This window comes from Fusarium odoratissimum (assembly GCF_000260195.1).
Source record: "Fusarium odoratissimum NRRL 54006 unplaced genomic scaffold supercont1.1, whole genome shotgun sequence".
NCBI classification, from domain to species: domain Eukaryota; kingdom Fungi; phylum Ascomycota; class Sordariomycetes; order Hypocreales; family Nectriaceae; genus Fusarium; species Fusarium odoratissimum.
Window position 1 is genome coordinate 430649 of NW_022158687.1, and position 23894 is coordinate 454542.

Below are 23894 nucleotides of genomic sequence, written 5' to 3' on the forward strand. Positions count from 1 at the left end.
CCCCCCGGGTTTCCAATCAAATTAGGGCACTCTCACCATAAACTTCACAGACTATTTAATAACTATTTACTGGTTATCTTTGTAGGGAACTTCAGGGCGTTTTATACAACCGTTTTCTTTTTCAATTTATACTACTACAAAAGCTAATGACCTACGGTTACTGGTTACTGCTGCTGGGAGGAAATACTTCGGACGAGTTGCTTTACGACCTGCCACCACTCGATCATCGTCATGGCCAGTTGAGGATGTAATCCCAAGCATCCAAGGGCATTTGAGCCCACTTACGTGTGGATGGTCTCTGCCCATGTAGCTCAATATCTTCGGTCTTTTGCCCAGACTCAAGAGCTCTCTTCTCAAGGACCGTTCTCCTCGCATGCGCCAGTTCGCTGGGAGGGAACCACCCTCTACTGAGGTAGGGGTGAATCATCTGTACGTCTCCAGGACTGGTGAAGTGAAGATCCACTGTTTGCTTTCGAACATCCTCATCAGAGATATAGCTAACTGCCATGCATAGTTCATACCAGCACCATACCCCATCACGCTCAAAGTCAAGACCACCTTGGCTTTCCTTTCTGGCATCAATCTTTCGCAAAGCTGCGAGAATGTCCCGAAGCATGTACAGCTCAAAAGCATTGGCGCCCTGATGTTGAGTCAGTAAGCAGATCTTTGCTTGGAGATCATCGCTCATACTACGGGTACTGTCACCCTTGTAGATCCAGGGAGCGAACATGTCATCAAACAAGATGGAGAGAAGTTGCGAGATAGTTTCCAATCCCTTGAAGTATGGATCCCATGCTTCCGAATGATCGAAAACGAGACCCTCATCGTTGACCTGTCTCAAGTAGAGCTCGAGAATGGAGGGTGGGCAATTAGTCTGCAGCAGAGCCTGCAGCATGTTTGGGCGATTATCCCTGGCTAAAGGAAAATAAGCTGGCCACGTTCCTCTCCTCCAAAGTCTCCTGTCCGGATGAGGGATTCTCAAACCCTTACTGTAGAGGAAATGGATGACGTCGCAGATTCCTTGATGATGTGCTTTGTCAGTAGCGGTCGGAAGCATAGATAGAAGAGCAAACGAGAAGCAAGGAAAGCCCATGCGGACCAGAGAGCGTAGCTTCATAAAAGTGAAGAGTTCACACCCCTGGTCCGACAGCCATTGCCAAACCTCGATGAATCTCTCTGCAGAAAAGTTACCTTCATAGAATCCTAGTGTAACAACGTCGCCGGGTCCGTGAAATCCGTCGCCCCAGATATTCCAATGCCAACACTCCTGGTAGTCGTCTTCCGTATTGCGTCGGTACAGGCCGTATCCCGGCTCAATGAGACCCAAAGGACCATCGGACAGGCTCTTCCGACTGCACTGGGTCGGCACGGCGCCATGCTGAGCACAAATAGCTAGCGTATCGAGATCACCACGAAAGCAAGCCATTCGAAAGACGCAATAGTCTCCTCCCCGGTACATGGGCTCGCGAGCAAGGTGGGATAGGCGAGATGATGTACGGCGAAGGTTGTAGTAGTCCTTCCATTCCAGATAATCCTTGTCGAGAATCTCAAGTAGAATCTCAGTTGGAAGATTAGGCAGAGCACTTTGCTGTTGGTAATTCGTATTATTAGATGGGGATGACATGCTGCTAGAGTAGAATGTTGAAAGTGTAAATCGGGTTGTACGGAGTGTAGTTTTTGTGACTGCCGTGAGTTGTACTTCAATACCATCGCTTCAGGTTCAGAAAGACGCAATATATACCCATATCTTGGACTACGCAAACTCATGTTCGAGATAACTTACAGAGGCTTCATCGACCATGGCAATAAGTGCGTTCTAGTGTTTAGACAAAACCTACCCGAGAGTTGATGAACAACAGTCCATTCTCTACGGTGAAGATATTCACAGAGTATACACCAGACATTTGCATACCAAAAATGGTAGACGAACAGGGCAATTTAGCCAAAGACAAGCTTATGTTCAGTCAAATGGCTAAAACACCAGAGCTTAGATAAAGAAAATCATCAACATGAAACACACTCACGAGTCAAGAACCAACAGAGCTAAGAACGAAGCGATGAGCCACGCTTGAACAGCCCCATCACCACATGGGCCTAGTACCGCCCCTCCCTTTTCCACCTGATTGTCAAACAAAACCTCACCAGAAGCCCGAGCTGAAAACACAGGACTTGTTTCTGTTTATCAGCAGCTAGTGAATCGGAGGCCTGAAGAAAATGGAATGGTCAAGCACGATATGTCACCCTAAAATTAAGCTATCGATAGATAGCTGTTTAGACTATTTGTTTAGAGTACCTGTCACAAAGAGGCTAAACCTAAGTTCTAGAATACTTCCGGATAGTGACATTACGGATATGCATAGAGTTAACGTTGCAGCTACTAATCAATCATATTAGAACCCTTGGCACAGTGATAAATGAAGGACCTTCCATCTTGGGCTCTCCTTTAGCCGGCCGAACCACCGCATCGGATCCGGACGCCTCATCTACCGAAGCGCTCCACTCTGAATACGCGGGATCATGATTTCAGAATCGTCCCATCTTGCTTACATCCATAATCCATTTATCTCTACGGAGTACACAATCTAAATAAAAAGTCCGCCAAGAACAACACCCTGACACTGGGAATATTAACATTGGATAGGGGGGCGTGGGCTCTACAGATAACCCACCACGCCGAAACATCGACGGAATTCCCACGAATCATATCCCGGACCGCTTCCGAATAGGGCAACATGGGCCGGGAGGGTCCGTGGCTCGATGAAGCATTACACCCCGAAATAAGGCTGTAATCAATCGTCAACTTCGCCGAATTCCCGTCTGCCAAGGGCCCTTTGTCCGATGCTAGTATGATACCTTGTAATTATCAAGACTCCATAGGGTGGAGGATCAGGCTTGCTTGGCTTACACGATGGACTGAGATGGACAGTATATGAACTTCACGATATCTCACACTCTCTCTCTGACTTGCTTCTCAGTATTCTCTCCTTCATTCTTTCTCATACAACCAGTAGCTGGGTCTCTGGTTTCTTCTTACAGTCCTCACTTACACATAACATACTGCCACTGTCACTCCCTATATCAACATGCCTTCTCTCTTCCAGACCCTATTCGCGGTCGCCGCCGCTCTGCCCTCCGTCCTCGGCGCTCTTCCCACCCGCGCCGAGGGTTTCGGTTCCTCCACCACAGGAGGAGGCAACGCTGGAGCCGTCTACCCCAAGACCGCCGCTGAGCTCGTCTCCTACCTCGGCGACTCCTCCGCCCGAGTTATCTACCTCGACCGCACCATCAACTTTATCGGCACCGAGGGTACCGCTAGCGAGACTGGTTGTGCTCCCTGGGGAACTGGATCCAAGTGCCAGACTGCCATCAATCAGAACAACTGGTGTGGCAACTACCAGCCCAACGCCCCCAAGGTCAACGTCAAGTATGACAAGGCCGGTATTCTGGGTATCAAGGTTGGCTCCAACAAGTCCCTGATCGGCGTTGGCTCCAAGGGTGTCATCCGCGGTAAGGGTCTCCGAATCGTTGGTTCCAAGAACGTCATCATCCAGAACGTTCACATCACTGAGCTTAACCCTCAATACGTCTGGGGTGGTGATGCCATTACCCTCGACAACACTGACAACGTCTGGATCGACCATGTTACCACTTCTCTCATCGGTCGTCAGCACATTGTCCTCGGAAACAACGCCTGCAACCGTGTCACCATCTCCAACAGCAAGATTGATGGTACCACCAGCTGGTCTGCTAGCTGCAACAACTACCACTACTGGGGTCTCTACTTCGCCGGCTCCAACGATCTCGTCACCTTCAAGAACAACTACGTCTACCGAGTTTCCGGCCGTGGCCCCAAGGTCTCTGGCAACACTCTCCTCCACGCCGTCAACAACTTCTTCCACGATGTCCCTGACCACGCTTTCGAGATCGACTCTGGCTCTGTCCTCGCTGAGGGTAACATCTTCCAGAACGTCAAGTACCCCGTTGACTCCAAGGGTTACCAGGGCCAGCTCTTCGGTGTTCCTACCTCTGGCTCTGCTTGTGCCGCTTCTCTTGGCCGCAACTGTCAGCTCAACGGCTTCGGCAGCTCTGGTACTCTCGGTGGCACCAACACTGGCTTCCTCAGCAACTTCAAGGGCAAGACCATTGCTAGTGCTTCTGACTACAACAGCGCCAAGAGCGTCATGACCTCCGCTGGCTTCGGCATGGCCTAAACGAAACACCTTGTTTGAGATGAGGGGTTGATATAATATCACATCTGGCAGCATGTCACTTCTTTGTACATAGTATCTTTACATATCTTGTCTGGTCATACATATAATAGGCCTTTGTCAATATCAGTAACATATCTTTGACTTAATCACGTTGTCACCCGAGCTGAAGGTTATTGTGATAGAATGACAATGGTGAGGAAAGACTAAATCCAGATGTTAACACCTTACAATGACCAGTCCATAATGAAATCCATCGCATTCCCAATGCTCATAACTCAGTAGCCCACCATAAAACAATTAACCTCTTGAAATGTAAACACCAAACAATGCAGACCCTCGAATCAAGGGCTCATCGAATGTACTATGTATGATGTAGTGTATGTTCGTCCAGTATTAACGGTCCATGTAAATGCACATTCTCCCCACACAACTACTCAACCCCTTTCTCACCAACCAGCAACTCATGCTGGGAATGCCATGCCCCTCGTTGATCTACCGATCGTCTTGTAGCTCTGGTATTTACCATCAGCTCCCATGACATCGAATCGCTCCATGCCCATAGCATCATCCGTATATCCACTGAAGTAATAGCCAATGACGACAACCAAGTAGGTCAACATAAGAATGCTACCCTTGAAGTAGTTGCTCTTTCCTTCACCGTACATGTAGCTCAACAAGAACACGCACAGAATGACCGTGACTAGATCCCACTGAGGGAAGAGAAGCGAGAAAGTATACAACGCCGGGTCACCACCCTCCGGGACACCTGGCCAGAAGGCCGAGTAGAAGACGAGCGCGGGGATCTGGAGCAAACACACTTGCAGAGCGTAAGCCGAACCAATCTCCATGGAAAGGGCGATGTTTCCGTTCATAGCGAAGGAGATGGCGTTCTAGAGCTGGTTAGCAATTATCTGTCAAATAGGGAACAAAACTATTTACCAAAAACTCAGTAGTGTTGGGAACAAGGGCGAACAAGGTAATACCAAGGAACTTTTGGTCAATCGAGAAGCTTTCCAAAACAACATCCACAGTATCAACCAGAATTTCAGCGATAATGGCATACAAAACGGTTGCTCCGAGAAGGATGATGGCACTCTTGGCACGACTCCAGTTGGGCGCATCATGACCGCCATGTGCTTGGTGAGCTTCGGTAGCAGGGCCCTCAGTCTCGGCATGCGTGTGGGTGTGTTGACGGCTCGCTGAAGGACGAGCGCCCGGAGCATGAGTGGGGGGCACAGTTGATGGCTTTCGCGACATGCGTTCGCGCGATGCAATCGTCGCAGCCGCGGCAGCAATCTCAGTCACCTCACGTTGGAGGATCTTGTTGTCGGCATCGCTTAGACCAGGAACATGAAGAGCAGAGCGAGACTGCTCACCGCCGCTGGATTTAGGAGGCACAACATGGGGAGTCGAAGCTGAGCCATTGGCAGGGGCGGTCTGTCCGGTTGTAGAGCTCTGGCGAGAGAGGTCTTCTGTGTAACCAGACTGCTTAAGGGACTGGCCCAGGATACGCTTGTAAAGTTGAGTATCGCGAACATCAGCACTACTGGTCTCAGCGGTGTTTTGAGAGTGAGTATGAGGATGGCTGTGAACTTGAGAAGTTCGAAGACTGGACGAATGCATATGCTCTTCGTGTCGCTTCTCCTCAACCTCGGCATTCCAAATGACAGCAGCGTGAGTTCGGAGAGTGAACCATAGACCAATCAAGTATGAGAAGAACAACATGGCTGCTGCCATGTAACAGTAAGGACGAACAGCCTCCAAGTAGAACCTGTCACTAAGTGAAGGAGCTTGGCTAAAGTAGCAGCGTCGACAGTCTCTGTTTTCGCCGGTGTTGTAGTCCTCACAGTCCATGCAGTTGAGCTCGTGGGTTCCGTAAATCTGATAAAACAGAGTAGGGCCAAAGGCGCCAACAATAGCGAACAGCAACATTGTCGAGGTCACACCCGCAGACCTGGCGTTGAAGCGCTGCGTCTTTCGCTTGATAGCACCGAAGCACATGGAAATACCTGGCAAGAAAAGGATACCTGCGAAAATACTTCCCACAATACTTCCCTCGACGAGCTGTCCCTTACCTTGAGTAAGGGCAACACAGTAGAGGAACACTTCGACAACAGTTGCGAAGAAAGCGTTGATGGCAGCACCCACACCCATCGAAGACTGAGCTGAGATAGATGCAACAGCTTGCCCGATGAAGTAAGCCAGAGGGATGATAGAAAGGAGTCCAGCACAGAAGAGGAAGGCCGGAGATGTAATGAATCCTTCAACATGGAAGATGCCCTCAAGGACAATCCAATCGGCGATAACAAAGACGACGACAACCATGAGGTTGATGAGGAAGATATTGGTACCATCAACAGTGTACTTCCAGTATCGAGTTCCTACAGCACGGTATGTGCAGAGGAGGACTGAAGAGCTCGGGCCATCGTCTTCACGGATATATCTAATATCGGTCTCAAAAGACAAAGCCAGGGGATGTCGTCGAAGGTGGTCAAACAGCAAGAATGTAGCCTTGCCCATGGGGATCCAGAAAACCAAGAACCAACAGATACCGGATACAAGGAGGAGCGAAGGCGAAATGAGACAGTAGAAGAAGATGAAGAAGATGACACGGCCAATATTCCACTGGCCACGCCCAAAAAGCCGTCTCTTGATGCGGGGAGGGAGCTCCGCGGGTTCACCGCGTCGTCCACGTCCAAGCAAGCTCTCCGTCTCGCTGGGCTCAGAATCGATACTTCTTCTCGAGCGTCCGACAATCGAGCGATTACGATCGGGTCCAAAGAACAATCGGCCGTACTCGAGGTCTCCGCTTTGCCATTGCTCGTATTCAGAAATGCTGCGTCCTTCATCTTGGTCCTCGTCCATGTAGGTCTCGTCCTTTTCCAGACGGACAAACTTGCCAAAGGGGTAGAACAGATATCCTGCGAGACCCCATAGAACTCTTCCATACTCTCTCCCACTAGGAGCAGCAGAAAAGAGCAGGCATACGATGGCGCCAATAGCTGCAAACGAGGCCAACCACCAACCAAATAGGAGGGTCCAGAGCAAATTGAAAGCGAGAAGCCAGCTGCTCACCCTTCCGCCAGGCGCAGAATGAATATCTGCTTGTGCAAACTTCTGAATTGAACGATCCTTCTTGTACAATGCTGGCTTCCATACACGAATACCGAAAGGGTGAGTCTGGTTGATGGCCTGCTGTCTGTCCTTGAGGGTGAAGCTCTCGGCTTCACTGACGTCGCCATCTGAGTCGTCCTGGCCCTCGACTGGGGTAGTCTCTTCTTCATCCGCTTGTGCTTCAGCAGGGCTCTCTGTCGATTCGCCATTATCGTCGTTGGTGTCGTCATTTTCATCGTCTTCATTCGTGTGCGATTGAACTCGAGAGAGTTGGGTCGAGAGCTGAGGTCTACGACGATATGATTGTTGACGTTCGGCGGCATCGGCTTCTACCTCGTGTACATCGTCATCGGCTGAGAAAACACCGCCGCGATAAGGCGTGTTCGAAGATGGGCGTCGAGGCATTGGTGGCTTTCGTAGTCGAGTGACGGATCGCATTCTCTCGGGGCCTCTCGAAGGACGCGAAGATTGGGTAGCGCGAGCCGAGCTGCGCTCTTGAGATGTCTCTTTTGATTGTTGAGCTGAACCTGAAGCAGCTGGACCGCTTATCGAGCCTAGGAATATTTAAAATTAACCCCGGTCTCTCGCCAAGAAAAGGCATAGAGCATGGAACCTACCATAACCCTCTGGTCTCCGCCGCACAGTGTCAGTGGACTGGAAGCTCTCTGACAAGCCCTCTGCTTCGCGAAGGACGGCAGATTCGGCCTGGGCAAGCGGATGACGCGTATCCGATGGAGATGCATTGCCAGACGAGTCGCCAAGTTGATGCCCAGTCGACGAGCTCTCCCGTCTCGAGGGATCCATAGTAGAACAGTGGTACTGCAATCAACGGTCGAGTAATAGGCGATTTTTATCACAAGAAACTTTTGTTTGATGCAAAAGGTGAACAAACAAGAGAAAGGCAATAAATAAGAAACAAGCTCACAAATGCGATCAGACGTAAGCTGTACCTATCTCTATACTTGAGAAAAAGAGGGAATGCCGGGCATGCCAATGTCACGATGCAGCGCCGAGAGAGTCGTACAGACGATGCGACGCGATGATCAAAACGGCCCAAGCAACCAAGAATCGCGATGAGACGAAGGATTGGGCAGCGGGATAGGCAGGACTGGACTGTGCTCAGTTGGGTTTGAAAATTGAGATGAACACAACTGAGACGAGCTGGAATTTGTTTCTTTTCTGGACAAGGTTCAGAGGGAGGGAGAGAGGGAGTTGATGAGGGAAAAGAGATGGACGGAGTCTCCGAGCAAGCAAGTAAGTCTCTGGTAAAATGATGTTACTCAAGCTGCAGTGAGCTTTCCAAGAAAGCGCAACAGACTGCGCAAAGAAGGAATCAAGGCAGAGAGCGCCAGATAAATCGTGAAGGCTCACAATTGACTCCTGTTATTTTACGGGGGAAGAAGGAATGGGTTTTCAGGTTCCGTTAGCTGAACACAAAGAAAGTTTACTGTAGTCTACATAACAGTACTGTATCCAACTCAAAATCGATGGATCACTCTCACAAATCGACTCTGGCTATGTACATAAGACGATAAACAAGCTAGCCCATCGACATCGACAGAACCAACCCCTAGTCTAGCTCCTTTGCCTGGTCCACCTTAGCCAAGCTCGCAGCTCGTGATCAGCCAACCTTCCCCATGGCAGCTTAGTGTGTCTTATCGCACCTTGCGCGTGTTCAACCTCGTCCAATGATTCGACGTCATTATGCATCCCCAGGGTCTTGGTTGGTAGCAGACAGGCGGCTCTTTCCACGACAGTTGACTTGATCAACAGAGGGGTACCGAAGGTAATCGATGAGATGTCCGAATTTCTGAGAATTCCGAGGAAGATCATGGGCCAAGAGGAGAGATTCATCCGCTTTAGCCGGGTGCTGATCAATCTTCCTTCGCAAACCATATCTTGATACCTTAACAGCCGATGTCATGTCAGCTTCGATGAGCCTTGCATCAACTCCTAAGCGGTCTAGTGTGTCTCAGTGGGGGTAACGCGGCAGAGAGCGCTGTGGATGGTGGAGTTCCACTATGAGTGGCAGCCATGAGTCTGTACACTTGACGACGTTGTAGACCGTATGAGAACTTGACACAATGAAACGGCCTTTGAAAGACTCGACATTTCACACAGAGACCCGATATGTAAAAGGAACCACACTCGGCCACCACAGGCCATAAACTTAATCTCTCACACTGTTAAAGAACACACAGTTTGTAATTCTCGGCTGGTTCCATCACAGTGGTCCCAACCGAACCTTCTGTAAAGCTTACCCTACACCCGTAGTCGCCCGGACGACGGCACAACATAACGCCGACCTTGGAGGGCAGCTCCCACCTGCTTGGCCCGTGCACTCATTCGCTCTGGAGGATTACGAGACAAGCTGTAGCCTTGTCATCGAGCTTCAACCTCATCGCAAACCATCACCAACACACCCAATCCCCGACACGCATTACTATCTCCGCCTCCACCCCGAACCCGTGAATCTGGCAATTCGTGCCAAAACCTACATATCTACACCCCCGAACAATACTTATCAGCTCGTTTCCCTGACGTCAAGGGAGCTTCGCCAAACATGGCGCTCGACGAGTACTACCACAACAAGATCGAGGCTATGAAGCTTGAGATCCTTAAGGGACAAGCCGCGCTTCGTCGTCTTGAAGCTCAGAGAAATGACTACAACTCCCGCGTGCGATTGTTGAGGGAAGAGCTGGGTCTGTTGCAACAGCCTGGTTCCTATGTCGGAGAAGTCGTCAAGGTCATGAGCACCAAGAAGATTTTGGTCAAAGTCCACCCGGAAGGCAAATATGGTATGCTCATCCAGTTCATCTAGCTTGGAATTGTCAATGCTAACGTTTCTCCAGTGGTCGACGTGTCGGATAGTGTCGATATCGGCAAGCTCACACCAGGAAAGCGAGTCACCCTCCTGTCCGATAGCTACAAACTCGAGAAGATGCTCCCCTCCTCCGTCGACCCTCTAGTCTCTCTCATGATGGTGGAGAAGGTTCCCGACAGCACATACGACATGATTGGTGGTTTGGACCAGCAGATCAAGGAGATCAAGGAAGTTATCGAACTTGGTCTCAAGCACCCCGAGCTTTTCGAGTCTCTTGGAATTGCACAACCCAAGGGTGTCTTGCTATACGGCCCCCCTGGTACTGGAAAGACACTACTGGCACGAGCTGTTGCTCACCACACTGCTTGTAAATTCATCCGAGTGTCAGGTTCCGAACTGGTCCAGAAGTACATTGGTGAGGGTAGTCGCATGGTGCGAGAACTCTTCGTCATGGCCCGAGAGCACGCCCCATCTATCATCTTCATGGATGAAATCGACAGCATTGGTTCCTCACGAGTGGAGGGTTCTTCAGGAGGAGATTCCGAAGTCCAACGAACTATGCTTGAGTTGCTGAACCAGCTTGATGGTTTCGAACCCACTAAGAACATCAAGGTCATCATGGCCACCAACCGTCTCGACATTCTCGACCCTGCCCTCCTGCGCCCAGGACGTATCGACCGAAAGATCGAGTTCCCTCCGCCCAGCGTCGAGGCCCGAGCGGATATTCTCCGCATTCACAGCCGCAAGATGAACCTCACCCGTGGCATCAACCTCACCAAGATCGCGGAAAAGATGAACGGGTGCTCTGGTGCTGAGCTGAAGGGTGTGTGTACGGAAGCAGGCATGTACGCTCTCCGAGAGCGAAGAGTGCACGTCACACAAGAAGATTTCGAGCTTGCCACAGCAAAGATTCTCAACAAGCACGACGACAAGGAGGTGTCTCTCGGCAAGCTCTGGAAGTGAGAAAATTGCAACAAGGGGCGTTCTTTTATTTATCCATATTCTTGTCGTCTCTGCTGCTGGTTAACCTGCTGGGTTCGCGACAGAGCCTGGTCGTTCATAGATGGGTTGGGTCATGACAGCGGGAGGGGAGTTGTAAGGATAGAAGATTGTACCATAATGGAAACAACGATCTCAAGCGACACAAGTATGATCTTTCTAATATGTGAAGTTTGTGCATATATCACAAGTCAGTACATGTGAATGATAACCACATAATAATCCGGTTGGTTTCTGGGTGAGTTTGACCGGGCAGGGTTCATATGTGACTTTTGAGAGGCCGATGTTTGGGACAGACATAGCATTGATGAAGTCTGTCTGATCTTGATCTTACTGGCCCGTGTCTTGGAACTTGGCTCCTTTGTGTTCCAACTTGAGAGCTGTTGAATACGCTTCTCTTCCTGGTTTGCTTCCAAACACAAAGTCATCCATGTCAGCTTCAGGATTCTCCTCGACAAGAGCACAGTTGCTTCGGTGGGAATCCAGTGCGGTGACCTCGTCAATCTAAAGAACAGACTTGTGGATAGATATCGTCGACTCAAACTTGAAGTATAGCATATCACGCTTAGAATGAGGGCTTATGATGAGTTTAGGGCTTCATATGGCGAGTTTATGATGATAGAACCTAAGCTCTGGATATACATCCTAACTCTTGTCTAACGTTTATGGGTTTGGCTGTCGCATGTGTATATATCATGCGCTTTCAATAACAGCCACGGCAGTTTTGTGCAGCAGTTTCGGACTTCCTTCTCCCTTTCATATGGTCTCAAACTGCATGTCGGTCGGATCGCCCTTGGTTCAACCGCCATCGCCGTAAGCCATGTGCTTTGTCCCCGGCATGGTGAGGTTGCCGCGATGCTGGGGGGAGGAGGGTTTCGACTCATAAGCGAGCTCCTGGACGACGTACAACATCAGCTTGAAGTCATGGATATAAAGATATGTGAGGTGAGATTGGTTCCTAATAGTATGGTATTGGTGCGTCTGAATAAGATCGAAATTCTAGTGGTAGTATCTGCGTCGCTCTCGTATTGTAAATGGTCTTTTGACAGCGCCTGATGTTGGTATTGTGATACAAGTAAGTAAATGAAGGAATACTGACATGACTTGCCAGGTAGGCACAGTCGAAGATGCACAGGAGGTGATAGGAAGATCAACGGAGAAGTCGACGATACATGAGAGAGATGAATGTGAAGAGAGATGGATCCTAGAATTCAAGAATGATACCGAGAGATAATAGATAATAGCTATAGACATAAAACACAGGGACGTTGACAGAGAAACTCTTTAGTACCTGGGTACCTAATTTACGCAGGGCTATGATTCACTGCGCACCAGTGTTGACATAACCGCCCTTTCGTTCCTTGAATCACTGACTCTCTCTATCTCTCTCCCGTGTGAGTTATAAATCTAACAACAGATTGAAAGCATTCTTCATCCCCCTTCATCACTCCACCATCCTTTAATTCTTTAACCTACCACCGAATATCCCATTTGACCTACATCATCGTCCGTGACTCTTTTACGATGTCCAGCCCATCCAAAGACGAGGCCGGGCTGAACACGCGCCCTAAGAATAACAGCATCGAGAACATTGCACCCAACATTGATGAAATCTTGGACGCCGATCAGAAGGTAGAAGCCCCAAAGCCACTGGAACAGGGGAACACAGTTCCTAACCGGGTGACACTCCCATACCGAGGACGACTGAAGCGGCACGGAAGCACGCAGGCGTCTCAGGCATCTCCACAGCCCAAGCGACCACGAAGACTTCAAATTCCTGTGACTGCAGCTGCTCTCCGAGAGGCCCATAAAGAGACAGAAGAGCTTGTCGAACAGGAAGTCCGTATTGTTCAGGGACTTTGGGACGAGGGTGAATGGGATCATCTTGAGAAGAGTTCCAAGGCTGAAGCCTTCCGCGACCCAAGGCGAGAAAATGAAAAGAAGCACATGAAACATCACCAGGAAACAAAAACGTAGGAGCTGACTGTGGGAACGCCGGAAGACGTCGAAGAGAAGAATCAGACAGATGATGCGGTGCCCCCCGAAACCGACGATATCCTCGATTTCAACATCAACATCTGCACTCGCCGAATCTCGAATGGTTCCGTTAGCATCCCAGATGTCGATCAAAAGATTGAATCGAAGAACTAACTATTCATCAGGTAACTCTGATCTCGCAGAAAGAAACATGGTACCAGTTGCGAAAGCTGATACAAAGAGATGAACGCCAACGACCTCATCGCCTGATTCGACAGTGAGGAAGATGGCGATAACGACGGCAGAATGGATGGCAGGCATAGCAGTGATTTGGATTTTGCGACGGGATGTACGGTGCATGTTTCCTGAATAGCATATGAACAAGTCGGCACCACTGTTCAGTCACTCAACGGCTAGATCTGACATGTAAATAGAGCTTACGTTCAGTACTAATACACCCCGGGTTGAGTGAGTGATTCTCAATTGACAAGGTGGTGAAGCTTTGAAGACACATCAAATTGGGAGAATAGTTGTAAATGTATACTGCCGATATTCATGATCCTGATAAGCGACGCCGAGCATTATCGATGTTCAAGAAGTCTGTATCTCAGGTTGAGGAGAAGAATCAAGCAGGGCAGCTAGCAATGATTATTTCGTCCACCTTGGATGAAAGCGACAAGGCTATTCTCATATCGGCCATGGAAGGGGTGTCAGATAGAGCTTGCGAGCGCCTAGAAACACAGACGAGGCTGGTGTGTAGCTTGGTCGTTGTTGGTATCTTCAGTAACACAGCTTCCAATCCCAAATACCTAGGAGCCAAGTAGATAATCCTTTTGGTTTGGCCACCGTCGAGTCAACGACGAGAAGCGACAGGCATCATCGGGAGAGGCAAAGCAAAGTCGCCTACGAGTACTGACACTGAGCTCTCCAAGTTGTCACCCCATCACTGAACCTGGATGCAAGAATAAAAGGGGAATGTGCACATATATCCTTATGATGAGTTTATGCAACCCAGGCCTAAGCTTAGGGTTAGGTCCTAGATTATGATAAATTTGGTAGGTTTATGATGATGTGGTCTAAGAATTGCTTTCTTGTTGCACCAGTTGGTGGATGAGAGTCAACTTTTGCTCGCCCTTGCATCAACAAAACGGTGATTTCTGAAACCGCATACGGTGAATACGATAAACAGCTCATAACATCATGCGAATTGTCTCGAATAGCATCAGCTGGTCGATTGACTTTTCCCCAGTAGTCGCATGCCCTTGCGTCGGAGCCATCGCTCCGCTGACATCTGAGACATGGATCGCGTGTAAGTCTTAGTTTAGCCAAGGTACGATTTTCAGGGAAAAGCGAGGTTGGAAGCAAAAAAAAAAGTCAGCAGATGATGAGACCTGGCTAAAGAGTCATGCTGGGAAAAGGTAGTTGCCATGGTGCGAGGGGCAGCTTTAGAGATATGTTTCAGATTTGCACTTTGGAGTCGTTGGTGGAGGTGAGTTACTGTGTTTGTGGCTTGAGCTTATTACTGTGTGGTTGGTTTGACGACTCATGAGGGAAGCAGTGCTTGTCAGCAAGCTTTCAGCTCAGTCTCAATATCGGATGTGACTTGTCGACCAAGAGGATATGAAGTATGCTTGAACCATCGCTCAGGAACTCGGGCTCACATTGCCAACAACAAAAACACGGACCTTCAGCTTTCAGCAGGAACTGATGGGATCATTCAGATGACAAAACCTGGAGATATGCAAAACATGATATGACGTGAAGGCTTCATATATGATGTTGAGTTTAGGCGTCTTACGGCTAGTTTATGACCATAAAGTTCAAGGTTTGGGTCCCTGATCTTAATCCTCATTGAAGTTATGTAAATATACTCATAGTTAGGCATATAGTTACATGAATTCTATGGAGACTAACCACCATTCCCTCGTTTTGCTGTACTATTGATGAGTCCCCCTACATATCAGTGACCAGCCACGGCGTTTTTAACCCTTCAAAACGTTCAAACTAACGATCAAGACGTGTCGTTCCGTCCCACTTGAGCTCTATCAGACGCCGCTCGGGCGCCCCGACAACTGCCAGAGTTTCAAGAGCTCGAGTCGCGTGTCACGCTAAACAGATTCATGCTCGAGTCTAGAACAGCAATCGAAGCTTGGTATTCCCATTAAAAACAGGTATTTCCAGCGCACGGGTATAAGTGCTTTGGTCAGCTGATAGCTCTACCGGTGAGGCCCGATGCTTTTATTTTGCGATCAAGATGAGGATGACTGTTTGGGCATTTGATATGAGTTGATTCTCTGGCGGTGACAAGGATCGAGGATCGAGGATTGAGGGCTTGGGGTTGAATCGTGATCTTGATATGTATGTGTTTTTGGTGATGTACTTGTGACGGACTGTCGAGTAGGTGGTTACGAGTCAGTTGGTCATCGGTGATGTAGTGACTCTGACGGGCCGAATTAGCTCTGGACCAGACAGGAACAAAGTGTACGATATAGACTAGATTCTCCGAAAACATACAAGCTCAAATGTATAATCGTAGCATAGTATCGGAACAGTCCCTATAATGGATAGCTTTGCAATAGCTTTGGCTTGAATGACGCTGGACAACTGGGACTCGGACTGAGCACTCAAAACGGTACAAATCATTCACAACAGTCCACCATGACGTCTCTCATAAATATACGAAAAGTATCAACCGCAGAACAATATCATTGGGAGTGATTCTGTCCTCCCTGATTTTGAAGAACAAAGACTAAGGTCAGGGTACCACCCATCTCGAGGTTATTCAACCAGTCGGAACAGAGAACCCTCAACTCCCACATCCCACCCGAGTGGCTACCAAAGAGGCCATGTAATCAATTAAAACTGCAGTTATTCTTCCTGCCTTATTTAGAAACCGAACTGCTTCGTGTCAACACCGTCTTGCATAATCGACATGCCTGGACGCATCGACGGCAGGGATACTATGTCTAGACAGAACCACAGCTGATTATCGACAATGATAATTTCCATAAGAAAGAGGCTCATGGCAAGTCGACGATGTCATACCCTGTGTCTAGAACACACTGGCTTGTGCGTTGTTGCTCAGCTGAAGCACAGCCTGAGCATCGAGAACGGTCCATCATACGTCACTGAGGTAGCATAGACCTCTATTGCACAAGGCGCACAAGGCGTTCGGGACTCAGTCAGACTTCAGTGGATCTTTCGATATCCATTTCCCGTGGGAACGATTCTGCAGGTTTGTTGAACATGGCAAACTGTCAAAGTGGGATAAATCTAGTTCTGTCAGGCATCTCCTGGCTAAAACAACAGTTTGTTGTCAGTCTCGTGCCCCTCCCGCCCAAGATGCTAAAGCTCAGAAATTCAAGGGTCCGCCTTGCTTCGATGAGGCTAGTACTGTAAGGCGGCGTCTCGCTGGCACACAGCCTTGGCTGAAGTTGGAAATCAACGCCATGTTTCCGCGAACAACTAGCGGTAAGCGATTAAAGTTTCGATTCCTACTCGAACAGTTCCACTCTGAGAGTATTTTGTCTGCAAAGACTTGAGTGAGATTGTTTTCGCCTTGGTCCTTTCAAGATTGAGGCCATGCTGTTGGGTCTTTGTTTAGAATAATCGCAAGCGCCGCTGATGAATTGCTCTACTCGCGTGCAACCCTAGTTGAAGCGTTGATTTGACAAATCTATCCGTTATGGAGGGGATGATCTCAGGGTCCAGGCCCTTCGATGTGGATTGAAGCAAAGACGTGACGGTGAGAAAGATGTCTGGTGTCTGAGGCTTCCATCTGCAAGGGTGTGCTCTTAGCGTCCGTTAGATGCCCTAATCAGGAACCGTAAGGAAACGGCAGCTACTGTATTCTCGCAGGGCTTGGTTGATAATCGAGGCTTGTTAAGCTTCGGCCGGTGGAATATGGAATACCGATAAGCTGGATAGCTTCGTCCGCGACTCGGACAAGGGCGTCGGAGTGACATGCACCAGACAATCCTCGCATAAGCCCGAGCACCCTGCTTATAATTGAGCATTACGTTTCTGATATTTGTGTCAAGCTTTGCCTTAGTCTAAGCAGCGGTCCCTGAAATCATCTCGCAACAAGGGAGAGAGCATGAGCGAGACAGCCTTGAAACAAAATCATCGACACAAGATCAAATCGCTTAGCGGAGAGGCAGCCTTTTTTTGACATTAGCCGAAGCCGGGATATGGCATGGTTCCGATTCAGCTTTTGCCTTTGGGCGGATGGCTTTTCAGCTGAAACTCCGTTACTGGGCGGGCTATCAAGACGTTACAACAGTATCAAAACGGTGAGCGTGAGTGGGATGGTTGCTCAACGTCTCATCAACTACGTCATGCCGCAGCATTTAATTTCGTACAGACCTGGTCGAGACTCGGCATCAGACTTTACGACCGTTGACGTGAGATCTAAACACACATTCTCCAGAGCTGAAGGCACAAAACAAACCGTGATTCGCAAAAGATTCGTTCTAGACTCTATCGACCTTTTCAGACGGAGGTTGGCAAATGTCAAAATGGGCAGAGATCGAAATGGCGGAGATAAATCAATGGATACACTGGAAAAAGAAGCAAAAATCTGATGCGGACCAGTGACGTTGACGACGGCGCCACGCGGATTTCTGGTTGGTTCAAGCCAGACCAACAGATGCATACACGCCCCCATGCCCGTTCCATTATTTCTTTCCAGGTGGGGACCCTTGACGCTGCAATGACGATATAGTCAGGGGGAAGACTCGAGAGACGGTGACCGATTTGAGACAGAGGGGGAGGATGAACATCAGCGGGGGATGAAAGTATGAAAATGATCTGGATCATCGTGGGACAGGGGAAAGAGATGATGGAATCTGCATGTTCGAATGAACTTTATTATAGTGCTGAGTTGTAAGAATACGAGAGAAAGACATTTGTAGTGATTGAAGCTTGGGTAATAAGCTTCAATAATACCTATTCTATCAGGCTAGTTAGGCTAGTACCTGCAGTTGCTACTACATTGTTAATAGAAAGAGTTTGATACCTTGAATCAATTATATTGTACCTGTCAGAGTTTATCACCTGAAGCTATACTGAACCTCATTGTCCTGAACTATTGGCCAGGTTGTACGAAATCTCCTCAACCTCCACCGCCAGAAACTACCAAAAGATCAACCAAACATCTCAACAGTTAAGGACAAGCGCACAATTGCGAATTCAATGATCTTCAAGGGTCCTTCTGTCCACCTGCACGAACAGCACCAGAAACAAAAAACCACACACACTCTCTCCGGACCAGTGTCTCTTCCTCCCCCCCTTCTGCAGAAGCAAGCGTCCATTCGCTTGGATGATCTTTACTACACGCGACCACCCCTAACCCCAACGACCGTTCTCACCGGGAGCTGTTTCTGCAGTATTATCCAGAACTGCTTGTATCTATTCAACTGGTTGGTTCTTCTCTCTTTTGCGCCACCCACACAGTTCTAGTCGAAACATGCCACTATGAGATCGTCGGTTCAGCAAGAGAATGACACAGGAGAAGTGAGACCCTTTGGAGTTGTCAGTGTCTAGGAGTGTTTATGCACTTTGACATGCAGGTGTACGGTAGCCATGATCGACGTCGGTGACTGTAACCAGACTAAAAAGCTTAGGTAGGCTACTGCAACGATATGCCTCTTCGTGACTTTTTTTTCCTCATGTCTTTTTCTTTTCTTTTCAGCCTTTTAGAGTTTCAGGGTAAACAGGTCCCTTCTTGCATTCAGCCCTGGCAAGAATCTGGTGATAACTTCTATCTTATCGTATAATCGAACGATTTGGCTGCGAGTTTTCCAGGTTTTGACTGATGCAGGATTGCTTTGCTTCTTTTCTGTACCGTCCGTTTTCTCGTCTCCCCACAGAGGACTCACTCCACTTGCAACGCTGACGCACGAGGACAGGCGATACGGTAGGTTGCAAGGGACGTTACGGTAGGATTTGGGTACGTACAGCTGGGAACCGTATTCATCTTGACAGCTGCAGGTTTGGATTACAAACCTGTATCCTCGGACATTATGAACGCCACGGATGCGAACAGCGAGCGGCTACATAGTATTTCTAATATAGGAGAGTTCAGGATAGTCTATGAATTTCTAAAGTCTAATAAGTATTATCTAAGAAGGCAAACCAGAATAAATATTTCTTTCCGTTCTATCACCCATTTTGGCTGTTGATTGTCCTCTCTGATCCTCCTTTCTCCACCGCACGTCATCGTCCGCGAGACGCCACCGTCGCCATCCCACTGACCCCGACGGTAACGGCGTTCTTTTAACCACTGGTTGTGTGTGAGTGTGTGTACCCATAAACTTGTTGCCACCGTTCATCACCATTTCGAGCACTGCAGGCTGCATTTGTTCTTGTGAACGCCCTGTACGTGTGTTACTGCAATACAACACGCCTTTTCTGCTGTGCTCCCTGAACTCTTCTCAACTCTTCTCAGCTCAACCACATCTCTTTACTTCTTCTTCTACACCGACTGGCACTAAAAGTCTGGGCTCGTTGGTTGGAGCACCATCAGTAACGTACGTCAGGACCCTTCGAATCTGAAGTTCGGCTACCGTCTAATTTACTGTCACAGCCTCTGACCTCCCCTAGGTTTTAGGCCCATCACCCCCTGACCCCTACCAGTGGTGACACCCCCAGCCCAGGGCCCCCTCACCCCCCCTTCTTCTTGGCTTGTTTCCAAGTCTTCCAGGGATCGGATTGATAGACCCCACCAACTGCCCGCTTCTCTTCTTGACCTAGCCTAGCCTAAAGGAAGAGGGTAGCCTTCGTTCATCCATTCATTCATCTTTATCTCTGGTGCATTTGCATTTCTTAATCTACCTTGCCTTGCCTTACTCACTCCCGCACTACACCACAACTACACTACACTCGCACTCACCCTTCTCGGTCCTAGGTCCCCTCGCCCCCCGAGACCCTTATTTAGCTGAAGCTAGACTTGCTGCTACTATTCTCGATATAACCAACTCCAGGTCCCCTTCTTCCCAATCCATCACTCACTCACTTAATCTAATTCTCGACCTCTTCACCATGGCTTTATGAGCCTCGCTCAGCCTCTCTTTACCCCTGCGTCTCCAGAGATGACGTCGACTACCCCGATCACCGCCTTCGCTATGCATGATTCCAGGACTGGCGACCGGACGCCATTACACTATACAATGAAGACTCCTGCACGACACTCTCCCGGCGGACAGTCTCATTCTAATAATATTTCCCACTCACGATCTAATTCGTATAACATCAACCACTCCCATTCTCACTCTCAAACACTTCGACCAACTAAGCCAACAAAATCATCGACTCCTCTCGCCTCTCCCCGGATGCCATACTCGGTCGGCCAGAATCACCCTCCGCCCAAGCTTTCGCCTCGCGTGGTCTCTGACAACAGATCACCAAGTCCTAACTATTTTGGCCTCATCGTCGAATCAGCCAATGACCGTGGAGATTCCTCCTCAGGGCTTCCTAACGAGAATTGGAGCCCTTCATCATCAGTAAAATCCTTCCAGGCTGCGATTCCCAAGCAGGTCCCTCTTGATGCCAATCCCGAGTTCGAGGCCTTCAAGAGACAGGCTGACTTCAACCGGGGCAAGTCGTTTGCTCTCTCCACCAGTCACTATGCTCAGACGTCAGTGACATCAAATGGAGTTGCACCTGTGCGCCCTCGACCTCCCAGATGGCACACCCATGGAAGTGACACTGGCGGCCCATCGCCATTTGGCCGTGGCTTGAGCTCTGCCAATGTTCGACCAGCCAGCCGAATGGATGTGGACCAGGATAGCCTAGGAGACTCGGCCTATGTGTCATCAGACTCCAAGCGTAACTCCGAATCATCTCTCTACGGCCATGTTCCAGCTCTAAACATGCCCCGATTCGACTCCCCGCTACCAATGGACCCTCCACAGCAAAGAACGAGTCTAACTCGATCTGAAGATCGCGACCCTCGGCTATCTGTAATGGAACATCGCCCCGATCCTCCTGATGCTCGAGATATTAGACGCTCTGCAACAGTACCAGCAACTCTGGAGCCTGGACAGCCTCACATGATCACAGGCCAACAACTACGGGATATTCTTCAGAGTGTGAAGCCGGAAAGACTGCTTATTCTTGACCTTCGATCATCACAGAACTACGCACAGTCCAGAATTCAAGGTGCTCTCAACCTTTGCATACCCACTACACTTCTTAAGCGAGCCACCTTCAACATTCAGAAACTCAAGCAGACTTTCCAGACTAGCTCTGACTCGGAGAAGTTCTCTACTTGGCAGGACACTGACTACATCGTTGTTTATGATGCTCACGCCTCTGACAAGCGCGATGCTATTACCGCTCAGAACATGATCAAGAAGTTCACGAGTGAGGGGTACACTGGTGGCACCTGTATCCTGAAGGGTGGCTTCAACTCTTTCCAGGAGAACTTCCCCGACATGGTCGATCACCAATCGGCAACTGGATCTCCTGGAAAACCCGGTCCTGGTCATGGAGGAATTGCACCTGTCATCGGCGGAGTCATGCTTCCCAATGCCAGCAATGACGTCAACCCGTTCTTCTCCAACATTCGCCAGAATATGGACTTGGCTGATGGTGTTGGCCAATTGGATGTATCACGACCTTCAGCCCTTGACTCACCCTCTCTCCCGCGCTGGCTACGAGAGGCCGCCGCGAAGCCTGACCACGGAAAGAAGGTTTCGGACAAGTTCTTGCATATCGAGGTTGATGAGCAATCTCGTATGAAGGCGGCATATGCGGCTTTCAACCCTCAGAACAAGGATAAGCGGAGCCAGGTGCAGCTCTGTGGTGTTGAGAAGGGAGTCAAGAATCGATACAAAGATATCTTGCCTTTCGAGCATGCTCGAGTGAAGTTGCAAGAGAAGCCTGAAGGTTCATGTGATTACATCAACGCAAGCCATCTCAAAGCTTCCCGAAGCAACAAGCAGTACATCGCCACTCAGGGACCGCTCCCCGCCACTTTCGAGGTATGTTTGTAAGCCACTTACACTATGCGAAAATTGACTAACGTCTATTCAGGACTTTTGGTCTGTCATTTGGCAGCAAGATGTGCGTGTAGTCGTCATGTTGACTGCAGAGTCTGAAGGCGGGCAGCTCAAGTGTCATCCTTACTGGAAGGGCAGAGACTTTGGAGCCATTAGACTGAAGCTTCTGTCCGAAAAGAAGGTGTCTCTTGACATCGACAAGCATAGGTCCGACTCCCATCACACGCCATCGGCTTCGGCCAGCGAACAGGGACGCAAGCGCGCAAACACCACGACAACATTCGAGTCTTCGACACCTACACCGAGACCAACTCAAGGCCCCGCAGAGACCCCCTACGTAATCGTCCGCAAGTTTGCACTCTCTCATACCGCTCATCCTTTTGCGCCCATTCGAGAGATTACTCATTTGCACTTTCCGTCATGGCCTGACTTTGGTACACCTGCACAGCCATCGCACCTGTTGGCGCTGGTTGAGCTGGCCAATGTCATGCAACGTTCTGCCCTCCCTGTTGAGACTTCTTCGGTGGTGGGATCCAAGATTACGTCACTTGAGTCACTTCCAATTACATGGTACGATGAGCCCGAGGCCGATTCTCGAGCACGACCAATGCTGGTACACTGTTCCGCTGGATGTGGTCGTACTGGGACATTCTGCACTGTCGACAGTGTTATTGATATGTTGAAGCGTCAGCGACAGGCCAAGATGGATTCGGTACGATCTCGTGATCATGACGGAGATGTCAACATGGGCGAGAACGGGGACATGTCACCCCGGTCTACCAAGCACTTTAACTTTTTTACCCCTGGTCAAAGATCCAACATGGAGCGAAAGGTAGCTCGAGGCGGCGCAAACATCAACGTTGACTGGTTATACGACGATAGCGTGGATCTTATCCAGAAGACGGTGGAGGATTTCCGAGAGCAACGACTCAGCATGGTGCAGAGCCTGCGACAGTATGTTCTCTGCTATGAGACAGTCCTCGAATGGGTAACGAGGATGAACGAGCGAGCGTCAAGCGCTCCAAACGGACGACTACGAAGTGGCAGCCTTCGCCACTAGAACCAGGATGCATCACGAATAAGTAACGGTTATTATGGAGCACACTTGCATATGACACATGGAATAATGCAACAAACGGAAACTGGATGGATGGTACAGGCGTTTAATGGTACAGCTGCGTATGATTCTATAAGGAGGCTAGCACAGCGAGCATGCAATGCTTACGAAAGAGACATTATAAAAAATCAACGTTAAGGGGGACCTTGGTTTGATACTTACTATGAGTAGGATTGGTTCTTAGGGTTTTCTGTATAGTAGAACAAAAAGGTATGATGGAAGGGGAACGGAGCAACCTTGGAATCATTGGACTTGCATAGTAGGGTCATGAAAGGCTACATTGCGTGTGCGATTACCATTGCGAGAGATTCGTTTATGTGAGATGTATGATAACAGAATAGGTTAAGTTAATTTGTAGTAAAATAACTTATACTATGGTCCTGAGGATATGGAGCCACGTCTGGATATATCACATATTATCGTGGAGCTATGTTAGCCCATCAATACAACAACAATAGAGAATGTTGTTATTCCAAATATATCGATTTCCCAATTGGTCCTTGTATCTATCACGCGAGATGTCGAGGCGCATCTGGGCCCAATTGCAGCAAGTCACCCAGAACGGCACAATGCACCATCGCAATCTTGGCTCCGGAAAGCGTCACGGGAGGGGAAACACGTGTGATGACGTCGCATCGAGTACACATGCA

The 23894-nt window shown here is 49.1% G+C and overlaps 9 protein-coding genes across 12 annotated transcripts; 5 read left to right on the plus strand and 4 right to left on the minus strand.

Moving 5' to 3' along the window:
* Positions 1–229: 229 nt before the first annotated feature.
* Positions 230–1624, minus strand: FOIG_00169 (uncharacterized protein; the record flags this gene model as incomplete). The annotated part of the gene is made up of 1 exon (XM_031196178.1): positions 230–1624. One exon carries the CDS (start codon positions 1622–1624, stop codon positions 230–232), a length of 1395 nt encoding a protein of 464 aa, XP_031071945.1.
* Positions 1625–2559: 935 nt separating this feature from the next.
* On the plus strand, positions 2560–4359 carry FOIG_00170 (uncharacterized protein). Its single transcript, XM_031196179.1, has one exon. It carries the CDS (start codon positions 3084–3086, stop codon positions 4209–4211), a length of 1128 nt encoding a protein of 375 aa, XP_031071946.1. The 5' UTR covers positions 2560–3083; the 3' UTR covers positions 4212–4359.
* FOIG_00171 (Ca2+:H+ antiporter) lies at positions 2983–9130 on the minus strand. The gene is made up of 3 exons (XM_031196180.1): positions 7943–9130; positions 5151–7879; positions 2983–5101 (listed from the first exon to the last, which is right to left on the minus strand). Exons 1-3 carry the CDS (start codon positions 8127–8129, stop codon positions 4673–4675), a joined length of 3345 nt encoding a protein of 1114 aa, XP_031071947.1. The 5' UTR covers positions 8130–9130; the 3' UTR covers positions 2983–4672.
* A 399-nt stretch (positions 9131–9529) lies between these two features.
* FOIG_00172 (26S protease regulatory subunit 8) lies at positions 9530–11400 on the plus strand. The gene is made up of 2 exons (XM_031196181.1): positions 9530–10123; positions 10178–11400. The coding sequence occupies exons 1-2, from the start codon at positions 9889–9891 to the stop codon at positions 11110–11112; spliced, it is 1170 nt and encodes a 389-aa protein (XP_031071948.1). The 5' UTR covers positions 9530–9888; the 3' UTR covers positions 11113–11400.
* Positions 11401–12672: 1272 nt separating this feature from the next.
* Positions 12673–13125, plus strand: FOIG_00173 (uncharacterized protein; the record flags this gene model as incomplete). The annotated part of the gene is made up of 1 exon (XM_031196182.1): positions 12673–13125. The coding sequence occupies one exon, from the start codon at positions 12673–12675 to the stop codon at positions 13123–13125; it is 453 nt and encodes a 150-aa protein (XP_031071949.1).
* Positions 13126–13299: 174 nt separating this feature from the next.
* On the minus strand, positions 13300–13485 carry FOIG_00174 (uncharacterized protein; the record flags this gene model as incomplete). Its single annotated transcript, XM_031196183.1, has 1 exon — positions 13300–13485. The coding sequence occupies one exon, from the start codon at positions 13483–13485 to the stop codon at positions 13300–13302; it is 186 nt and encodes a 61-aa protein (XP_031071950.1).
* Positions 13486–14860: 1375 nt separating this feature from the next.
* Positions 14861–17763, minus strand: FOIG_00175 (uncharacterized protein). Of its 2 annotated transcripts, none has more exons than XM_031196184.1 (2): positions 15640–17763; positions 14861–15565 (listed from the first exon to the last, which is right to left on the minus strand). In XM_031196184.1, exons 1-2 carry the CDS (start codon positions 15766–15768, stop codon positions 15329–15331), a joined length of 366 nt encoding a protein of 121 aa, XP_031071951.1. In that variant the 5' UTR covers positions 15769–17763; the 3' UTR covers positions 14861–15328. The 2 variants fall into 2 exon arrangements, with proteins under 2 accessions (XP_031071951.1, XP_031071952.1); XM_031196185.1 differs by having other exon boundaries at positions 14884–16969; positions 17038–17763.
* Positions 17178–18796, plus strand: FOIG_00176 (uncharacterized protein). The gene is made up of 2 exons (XM_031196186.1): positions 17178–18545; positions 18707–18796. Exon 1 carries the CDS (start codon positions 17316–17318, stop codon positions 17706–17708), a length of 393 nt encoding a protein of 130 aa, XP_031071953.1. The 5' UTR covers positions 17178–17315; the 3' UTR covers positions 17709–18545; positions 18707–18796.
* On the plus strand, positions 18306–23745 carry FOIG_00177 (uncharacterized protein). Of its 3 annotated transcripts, none has more exons than XM_031196187.1 (3): positions 18306–18749; positions 19035–22109; positions 22162–23745. In XM_031196187.1, the coding sequence occupies exons 2-3, from the start codon at positions 20175–20177 to the stop codon at positions 23185–23187; spliced, it is 2961 nt and encodes a 986-aa protein (XP_031071954.1). In that variant the 5' UTR covers positions 18306–18749; positions 19035–20174; the 3' UTR covers positions 23188–23745. The 3 variants fall into 3 exon arrangements, with proteins under 3 accessions (XP_031071954.1, XP_031071955.1, XP_031071956.1); XM_031196188.1 differs by lacking the exon at positions 18306–18749 and having other exon boundaries at positions 18836–19655; positions 19712–22109; XM_031196189.1 differs by lacking the exon at positions 18306–18749 and having other exon boundaries at positions 18836–19655; positions 19729–22109.
* Positions 23746–23894: the final 149 nt, after the last annotated feature.

Coding starts and splice junctions, on each gene's coding strand:
- FOIG_00170 (XM_031196179.1), top strand. CDS start 3,084: ATGCCTTCTCTCTTCCAGACCCTATTCGCGGTCGCCGCCGCTCTGCCC.
- FOIG_00171 (XM_031196180.1), bottom strand. CDS start 8,129: ATGGATCCCTCGAGACGGGAGAGCTCGTCGACTGGGCATCAACTTGGC. Junction 7,880..7,942: donor GCGGAGACCAGAGGGTTATG/GTAGGTTCCATG, acceptor AAATATTCCTAG/GCTCGATAAGCGGTCCAGCT. Junction 5,102..5,150: donor CCAACACTACTGAGTTTTTG/GTAAATAGTTTT, acceptor AACCAGCTCTAG/AACGCCATCTCCTTCGCTAT.
- FOIG_00172 (XM_031196181.1), top strand. CDS start 9,889: ATGGCGCTCGACGAGTACTACCACAACAAGATCGAGGCTATGAAGCTT. Junction 10,124..10,177: donor CCACCCGGAAGGCAAATATG/GTATGCTCATCC, acceptor ACGTTTCTCCAG/TGGTCGACGTGTCGGATAGT.
- FOIG_00175 (XM_031196184.1), bottom strand. CDS start 15,768: ATGATTTGTACCGTTTTGAGTGCTCAGTCCGAGTCCCAGTTGTCCAGC. Junction 15,566..15,639: donor ACGATTATACATTTGAGCTT/GTATGTTTTCGG, acceptor TCGGCCCGTCAG/AGTCACTACATCACCGATGA.
- FOIG_00176 (XM_031196186.1), top strand. CDS start 17,316: ATGGCATGGTTCCGATTCAGCTTTTGCCTTTGGGCGGATGGCTTTTCA.
- FOIG_00177 (XM_031196187.1), top strand. CDS start 20,175: ATGAGCCTCGCTCAGCCTCTCTTTACCCCTGCGTCTCCAGAGATGACG. Junction 22,110..22,161: donor CGCTCCCCGCCACTTTCGAG/GTATGTTTGTAA, acceptor ACGTCTATTCAG/GACTTTTGGTCTGTCATTTG.